The sequence below is a fragment of the Oratosquilla oratoria genome, chromosome 39 (assembly GCF_046742065.1).
Source record: "Oratosquilla oratoria isolate Oo_2021 chromosome 39, ASM4674206v1, whole genome shotgun sequence".
Classification (NCBI taxonomy): domain Eukaryota; kingdom Metazoa; phylum Arthropoda; class Malacostraca; order Stomatopoda; family Squillidae; genus Oratosquilla; species Oratosquilla oratoria.
Window position 1 is genome coordinate 11,220,473 of NC_134815.1, and position 10,000 is coordinate 11,230,472.

At 34.5% G+C, this 10,000-nt stretch overlaps 1 protein-coding gene across 1 annotated transcript in view; it reads left to right on the forward strand.

The window, feature by feature from the left end:
* LOC143020286 (chaoptin) overlaps positions 1–10,000 on the forward strand; it is an 860,981-nt gene that overhangs the window by 664,628 nt on the left and 186,353 nt on the right. Inside the window, exon 6 of the mRNA XM_076176530.1 lies at positions 9,712–9,839. Within this exon, the coding sequence (XP_076032645.1) occupies positions 9,712–9,839 (128 nt within the window). The remainder of the gene's footprint in view (positions 1–9,711; positions 9,840–10,000) is intronic.

The following is a 10,000-nucleotide window of genomic DNA, read 5'->3' on the forward strand; positions in this document are numbered from 1 at the left end:
TTTTAGAGCAAATTCTACTTCCTCCTTTGTAATCACTGGTACACTACTAACGTTTACACATGAATTTACTGACTCAACTACGGTCTTCGATGAGTAAAGCTCTTGGTAAAACTCTTATACTCCTTTTACCATTCTGTCCCTGCAGTTAATGATTTCTCCATTTCTGTCTTTCAAACATATCATTTGCTGTCTTCCGAAAGCATGTCTGCGCTCGGTCGCTTTAATACTTTTACCTTTCCGAATAGTTTCCTCTATTTCATCCATGTTTTTCCTTCTTTTCTCTAATCTCTGCCTTTTGTTGATAAGCTTCTTTACTTCTACTCTTCCTACTTCATCTCTCCTGGTTTTGATCCGCATGGTCCTCCTTCTTTTAATTAGGTCATTTGTAGCTTTGGAGTATTTGCTTACTATAATATTTTTTGCGCTTCCTTCTTTCTCTGCCGATTCCCTAATGATATTCACTGAATTGAAATTAATATCTTCCACGCTGTCCTCGTTAGTTCTTCGATCTTAAAATCTATCTTTAATTTCTAACTGAAATTTCTTATCATTATAATTAACCTTTGCAAGGCTTATTTTCTTTCTTAAAATCAGTTTATTTCTCTCAGCTCTGAAATTGAATTTAGCTGTGCAACCTACCATTCTATGGTCACTACCTATTTTGACTTGATTCATCACCATAACAATGCTAACGCTTTTGCTCTCGTCTCCTAACATGAAGTCTATTTCGTTCTTGCTGTTTCATTTGGACTTCTCCACGTCCATTTACGACCTACACGCTTTTGGAAGAAAGTGTTTATTATCCTCATGTTGTAGTTATCTGCAAAATCTACTAACATCTTGCCTCTGTCATTTCTTTCACCTACTCCAAACTTCCCAATGCACGTCTTATCTCCTATCTTCTTCCCCACTTTAGCATTAAAGTCTCCTATAATTAGCGTGTACTTTTTTCTTGATCCATGGCCTAACTAAAATCATCATAGAACGACTCAATTTCATCGTCTGAACTCTGTGTATAAACCTGAACTATTTTTAGAGAGTACCTTTTACACAGCCTAATGACAATCCAAGCTACTCTGTCTGACAAAGTACTGAACTTGACCACGTTACCAGCAACCTCTCGGTTGATCAAATATCCTACTCCACTAGATCTTTCTTTGTCATTACCTCTATCGTAGAACAGGTGGTGAACATCTTGTAATTGTATCAGCTTTTCTTCCACTCTTCGCACTTCGCACAGTCCTACGATGTCCCACTTGATGTTGTCTAGTTCTTCCATTAAACTTTCCAGCCTATGATCTTCTGAGAGACTTGTTACGTTGTTAGTATAGATCTTAATTTTCTTTATGTTGTTTAATGTCCAAGACTTGGATCTGCCTGGACAGTGCTTACATTCGGTGGCACACTGCCCGTAAACACACGAGACAATGTAGTTGGACCTTTAGGAGACGATGATCCAACAGGAACGCGCGGTTTTGTTTTTGTTGTGCTGTTCATATTGGCTATGAAGGGGGGTTGGCAGTAATCTCACTTTCGTGGCAACTGGTTCCTGGTGAGATATTTCTCTGGTGTCACCTTATTCATTATATTCGGTGAATCCCTATATCTATAGGGCGCCCAATGGTCCACGCCGTCATTATGACGGTACCCCATATATCTATGAAGAATTTCCCTGTTCGCCATCAGGGACGTGCCAGTTTGCAGTGGGTCCTACGACTGTGCGTGTGAGCTGCTCTTTGTTTGATCTTTCTTACATATATGTATATGTATATTTATATGTATATGTATATGTATATGTATATGTATATGTATAAGTATATGTATATGTATATGTATATGTATATGTATATGTATATGTATATGTATATGTATATGTATATGTATATGTATATGTATATGTATATGTATATGTATATATATATATATATATATATATATATATATATATATATATGTGTGTGTGTGTGTGTGTGTGTGTGTGTGTGTGTGTGTGTGTGTGTGTGTGTGTGTGTGTGTGTGTATGTATACATATATACATACATATATCAGAATACCTCTTGTTAAGTTGATTATTTCTTGTGTTTTTGTAACTGTACACGTATAGCCCTATACAGTTACAGGCATATGAAAAAGTGTAGTGTTCTAGTCATTTGAAATCAAAACAGAAGTCTGTTACTGTACTCCAAAGGTAGGAGTAATAGTATAAGGTAAGCAGAGTAAGCTTCGTGCATTTAGTTTTAGTGACTTCTTTTGTTTCTTTTGTTGATTTCTATTTTCTCTTTGCCGTTTGTGTTGCCGAAGTAGGAGCGAAATGGCTTGTAAAGGTTGTGTGAACCTGGAGGACCGTCTCAGGATGTGTGAGAAGGAAATTCGTTTTCTCAAGAGTTCACTCTGTGAGAAAAGTGTCTTCCCCACAACCCGAAGAGCGTTTCAGGTCTTCCACTTCTACTACTGCCGTGAGGGAGGGGCACTCCGTGGGGTCCCATTTGTCAAGCCCGCGTTCGGTAAGCGGATGCCCTGCGGAGCAACCGCTGGCCCTAGCTAATTGTTTTGCTCTGCTGGAGGATGAGGTGGCTGAAAATCAGGAGTTCTTGGTGGTGGGGGTCTCCATGGTGCAAGGCTATGACGACATCCTGCAGCGGAAGACTAAACGACGTTGCAAGCTTGTATGTCAACTGGACTGTAGGATCGCCTATTGTACCCAGACCATCAGCGAGCAAAGGCGGACGAACACCGTTACGATTGTTCATACGGTAATAACGATGTGGGTAGGGTGAGATCAGAGGAACTTGTTCGGAATTACAGGAGATGAAGGAACGTGGTAGCCGTCACGTAGTCTGTGGAATCCTTCCGAGGATCTATGGTGGCTCGTGTACAAACAGTAGAGCCATAGGGATCAATGAGAGGATATCACGATTATGCACACAACTGGGATATCACTTTCTTGATCATTGGTATCTCCTTTCCAGGCGTCATGACCTTTATGTTTCTGATGGGATCCACCTTACTCGCAGAGGCAAAGATATTCTTACAAACCTCATTGTGGGAGTTTGTAATGAACTAGTTCCTTTTTTAGGGTAGGAACTCAGAGGGAAGGGGAAATAGAGTGTATTGGGAAAAACAGAATAGGGTACAGCAATAATGTAGGGCAATATATCTGTGTAGGACAAAATATCATCTTAAGATATAATATCGGTAGAGCACGAAATATTACATTAAAATGCAATATCAAGGGACAAAATATCACGATGGGATGTAATGATAGTGGAGGACAAAAAACCACTATGGGATATAAGGATGGTGGAGGAGAAAATATCACAATGGTATGTAATGATAGTGGAGGACAAAATATCACGGTAGGATATAATGTCAGCGGAGGACAGAATATAATTTTAGGAAAGGATGCCGGACAGAATAACAATGACCAACGGGTGGCCGATGTGAAACGCGGTGACGAAGGGGAGAAAGGTATACATAATAGATCGGTTAACCGTGAGGGACCAGATGTCCGTGAAGGGGTTAATATATATGAGGCATTGAATGTTAATGAAGAACTAAATATCGATATAGAGGTAGGTGTCAATAAAGAACAGAATTATAATCCAAGATATGATTTTGAAACACAAAACGTGTCAAAAAGAAATAATCATAGTTTCTTAATACCATTTACTTTAAGTCTCGTAGTATCAGGAACAAATTCCAAGAAATTCAAGCGTATGTCAAAAGCAAAAATATCGATATGATAGGAATAACCGAGACATAGTTAAATGGTGGAGAGTTTGAGGCTGAATTTAATATTGCGAGATTTAAACACTTTCATCAGGATAGAAACCACAAGAAAAGTGGGGGTGTTCTGTTGTACGTTACGAACAATGTCAACGCCTGTGTTTTAGAGAAAGTGTAACAGGATGAACATGATAGTTTGTGGGTAGAATTAACCCAAATAAATGGGAAAAAATGAATGTAGGTGTAATATATAGGCCAGAAATATTATCATTAGCAGACGACAAGCTGTTTCAAGAACTGTCAAGTTTCTGCAACCAGGACTTATTGATGATGGGTGATTTCAATTTTACTGACATTGATTGGATGACCCTTGAACATAGCCATATAGGTAGTCGCTTGATAGATTTTCTCGGTGACAATTACTTATTTCAGCATGTAAAAGAGCCCACAAGACATGGAAACTTTCTCGATCTATTGATCACTAGTCGTGAAAGTATGATAACCGATGTAGAAGTTGGTGAAAATATTGCAAGTAGCCATCACACCTTAGATTCAATCTGCTAAAAATAATTCCGAATAGATACTTGTGCTTCTAAAATACCCGATTTCAGTAAAGCTCAGTTTATAGGACTACGTCAGGAGCTTCACCTTACAGATTGGGAGGCAAAATTAAGCGAAAGACCTGTAGATCAGATGTGGGAAAGATTTAAAAAAAAAACAAAAAAAAACGCTTACTAAGATGATTTATACTTACATCCCGTTTAAGGAAAGGCGCCACCTAAATCAGGCTCACCCAAAATGGTTTGGCAAAGAAACTGAAAAAAGTATTGCTAAAAAAAGACAGGCTTATAAGAAATACAAGTGCTCGTGTGTACTTAATGACTATCAAAGCTATGTAATAATACAGAGAGGCTTAAAAAAGACAATAAAAACGAAAACGACAATACGAAATGAATATCGCTGATAAATCCAAAGCGAATTTCAAAGAATTCTACAGTTATATTAGAGATAAAAAAAGGTTATTAGGAATCATATTGGCCCAATATTATCTGCTGACGGTCAACTATTTTGGTTCAGTATTCGTAAACGAAATACCTTAAAGTCAACTCCACATTGAAACCTGTGAACTTACTACGGTAAATATAACAAAAGAAAAATTAATACGTGAATGGAGAAATTCAAAGTTAATAAAACACCAGGACCTGACGGCTGGCATCCAAAAATCTTAAAGAAAATAAAAAATGAGATTGTTTTTCCACTAGAAATTATTTTCAAGAAAATCCATCATATCCGGAAATGTCCCAAGAGAATTAAAACTAGTTAATGTTACTCCAATATTAAAAAAAGGTGACAAAAAATAAACCAAATTACTACAGGCATATAAGCTTTACTTCAATTGTAGGAAAAATTATGGAAACTATCATCAGAGATGCTATCGAACATCATTTAGAAAGTAATTGTTTTATATATGATACCCAGCATGGATTCAGACGGAAACGTTCTTGCGTGACCAACTTACTCGAGTTCTACAACACAATCATCTCAAATTATGACAAAAGAAACATTATATATGCAGTATACTTAGACTTTGCAAAAGCTTTTGATACTGTCCCCCACGAAAGACTACTTACTAAATTAGCTTCACATGGAGTAAGTGGTAGCCTATTGAGTTGGACTAGTAATTGGTTGAATGATCGAAAATAGAGACTTGGTCTAATTGGCAAAACTTCTAGATGGAAAAATGTTACGGGTGGAGTTCCTCAAGGTTCCGTTCTTGGGCCACTTCTATTCATAGTATATATAAATGATATAGACTACGGACTAAAATCTATTTTTTTTTTTTTTTTTTTTTTTTTTTTTTTTTTTTTTTTTTTTTTTTTTTTTTTACTAATGATACAAAACTGTCGCGGAATGGCAAATGATCAATTAAATCAATTAGATATAAGATTTAGATAACTCACAGCAATAGTCTGAAAAATGGCTAATGAAATTTAAGACAAGTAAATGCAAGGTTATGCACATGGGTAAAAATAACAGTAACATTACAAGTTATTTGGAAATTCGTTAACAAAAGTGGAAAGTGAAAAGGACCTCGGTGTAATTATGAGTAACGATCTCAAATCATCTAAGTAGTGTATTTCAGCCTCCGAGAAACAAACAAGCTTCTAGGACTGATTGCGAGATCTTTTGACTTCAAAATCCATCACTCATTAACAAGCTATATAAATCGTTAGTTTGTCCACATTTGTAATATGCTGTTTCCGTATGGTCACCGAATCTCATTAAAGACATTGACAGATTTGAAAAAGTACAACGGAGAGCCACAATACAGATTCCAAATATAGAAAATAAATAATACGAAAACCGACTAAAACATAGGAATCTGTTTTCCCTAAAAAGCGTAGATTCAGAGGTGACTTGATAAAGGTTTTTGAGATCCTAAAGGGAATTGACAACATTAAAAATGACAAAGTTTTTTACACTGAATGAGAATTCGACAAGAAATAATGGTCTCAAACTGTCAGGAAATAGATTTAATTTGGAAATGGGTAGAAACAACTTCGCCAACCGTGTGGTTAATGAATGGACAAAAAAAAACTTCCAGCAGAGGCAGTGCAATGAAGTTCAGTTCGAAGCTTTAAGATTCGTTTAGATAAACATCTAAACAAGATGCTGTAATGACTGCCATTTATTTTATTTGTTTGTTATTATTTGTTTGTTTATTATTATTTGCTTGATTTTCATTTATTATTATCTATCTGTCAATTTATTATTATTTACTACTTACCCTTTTCTTTAGTATTTAAGTATACCTATGAATTTATTTATTTTGTTTATTATAATTCATATTGTTATAGTTTTTATTCATTTTTCTTTTATTTATTTACTATTATTATATTTTTCAGCATCCGACCTAGTTATGGACCAAAAGGTCTCCTGTCGGCATGCTCCGCCTTTGTAATCCCTTGTGTGTATGTATATATGTATGTATATATGTATGTATGTATGTATGTATGTATGTATGTATGTATGTATGTATGTATGTATGTATGTATGTATGTATGTATGTATGTATGTATGTATGTATGTATGTATATATTTGTGTATGTGTGTATGTATGTATGCATGTATGTTTGTGTGTATGTATGTATGTATGTATGTATGTACGTATGTATGTATGTATGTATGTATGTATGTATGTATGTATGTATGTATGTATGTATGTATGTATGTATGTATGTATGTATGCATGTATGTATGCATGTATGTATGTATGTATGTATGTATGTATGTATGTATGTATGTATGTATGTATGTATGTATGTATGTATGTATGTATGTATGTATGTATGTATGTATGTATGTATGTTGTATGCATGTATGTATGTATGTATGTATGTATGTATGTATGTATGTATGTATGTATGTATGTATGTATGTATGTATGTATGTATGTATGTATGTATGTATGTATGTATGTATGTATGTATGTATGCATGTATGTATGTATGTATATATGTAAATATGTATGTATGCATATATGTATGTATGTATGTATGTATGTATGTATGTATGTATGTATGTATGTATGTATTACAAAGATTACAAAGGCGGAGCATGCCGACAGGAGACCTTTTGATCCATATCTAGGTCGGATGCAATATATATATATATATATATATATATATATATATACATATATAAATATATATATATACATATATATATATATATATATATATATATATATTTATATATATATATCATATTGATAATAAATTAAAACCATAATAATGTAAAAATAACAAATAAAATACATAAATAAATGCATAGGTATAGTTGAATAACAAATAAACAGGTAAATAGTAAATAATTATAAATTGACATATAACTAATAATAAATGAAAATCAGACAGACAAATTTTAACAAAACAAAAACAAATAATATAACATAAATTATAATCATTACAGCATCTTACTTAGGTATTTATCTAAATGATTCTTAAAGCTTTGAACTGAACTACATTGCACTACCTGTGCAGGAAGTTTATTCCATTCATTAACTACACGGTTGGCAAAGTTGTTTCTACCTACTTCCAAATTGAATCTATTTCCGGACAGTTTGAAACCATTGTTTCTTGTCTGATTCTCATTCAATGTGAAAATTTGGTCACTCTTGATGTTGTCAATTCCCTTTAAAATCTTAAAGACCTGTATCAAGTCACCTCTGAGTCTACGCTTTTTTAGGGAAAACAGATTCATGTACTTAAGTCGATTTTCGTATGATTTATTTTTGATATTTGGAATCAGTTTTGTGGCTCGCCGTATGTATGTATGTATGTATGTATGTATGTATGTATGTATATATGTATTTATGTATGTATGCATGTATGTATGTATGTATGCATGTATGTATGTATGTATGTATGTATGTATGTATGTATGTATGTATGTATGTATGTATGTATGTATGTATGTATGTATGTATGTATCATGCATGCATGTATGTATGCATTTATGTATGTATGTATGTATGTATGTATGTATGTATGTATGTATGTATGTATGTATGTATGTATGTATGTATGTATGTATGTATGTATGTATGTATGTATGTATGTATGTATGTATGTATGGATGGATGGATGTATGTATGTACAGTATGCATGTATGTACGTGTGCATGTATTTATGTATGTATGTACGAGTATGTATGTATGTATATATGCACGTATGTATTTACATATTATATATGTATATATGTATAAATACTTCCCGTGAAATGAATAAGAATGACCCGCCCATGTGCGGAAATTGACCTGAAGAGATTACATATAAATTCCCACTTGGCCCTCAGAGCGTGAAACCATTATTCACATATTCCAAGGTCAGGTCAGGTTGACCACCATGGCTGCCAAACACTGCTAGCGACATAAATTTTGTCAAGTTTGTACAATCCAGAACTCGTATTCATAATAATATCTTTCTATTTGATATATATAAATGAAATAAGTTCTTGATCATTCTAAGTTCGATGGTTCTGTCAATGTATGATTTAATTGTCACATTTCTTATTTAATGTCACAGGTAATGTAATGTAAAATAATTTATTACATGTGTCCCTTAACATTTGTTTCATGTTTACATCTCTTTAACCAACTTGAAATTGATTAAAATGCTTATCAGGGATGGTATACACACCCAGCTTCTGTTACAGCACTACTTAAAAACGCTTATCATTTGATATAGCAATAAAGACAAATATATGATAATGTATAACATATACAAGAATAGAAAAGTACTTAAGGGCAATCGTGAGAGACAGAGAAATACAGAATGTAGACCACATTATTTAAAGCTTTTTTAATAAGTTTTTGGGTTTTTATATATCAAATAAATGTTTCTATCTCTGTTACTTAAAAAGATGATAATATGAATGACACAACAACAAAATTTCTCTGGGAATGTCTGCTTATAATATGGCCATGCAGATGCTTTACACGGAAAACAAAATTACACACACACACACACACACACACACACACACACACACACACACACACACACACACACACACACACACACACACACACACACACACACACACACACACACACACACACACACACACACACACACACACACACACACACACACACACACACACACACACACACACACACACACACACACACACACACACACACACGTATACACACATTTGTGTGCGTTTGTATATGTAAACTTCCCTTTTTTTAGAATGAAAACACTATTGGATTTACACAAAAACTTTTAGAAATGCATTACACATAAACTCTTCTGTTACATATTTTATCATTATCCCCGTGGTTATATTACACCCATGTTATTCTGTGGCTTCCCTTCCCTTGTCATAGCCTTCCCCTGCTTCTCAGTTCCACTCTCATACCCTCATACACGTATTCAAACCCATTTATATTAAATTACACATCTCATTCTCCCTCAGGCGGTCTGGCTCTTCAAGGGAACGAGTGGACCTGTGATTGTTCGCTTGTCTGGCTAGGGCGTTGGCTTCGGCGATGGCTACGAGAAACCTTGCAGATTCACACAGCAATGATCAAGGGAGCACAGCAGGTAACGTAGCGAATCGAACGATTTGTGTTTCTGAGTGTGGAAAGGAGGTCGAAGGAGGTACAAAATCAGAAATTATTTAGCATTCTAAAAGTAAATTAAGATTAAGACGGTGAAAAGCAAGCGGTGGAAAATAGTGATAATGAACAAAAGAGAAAAAGAAA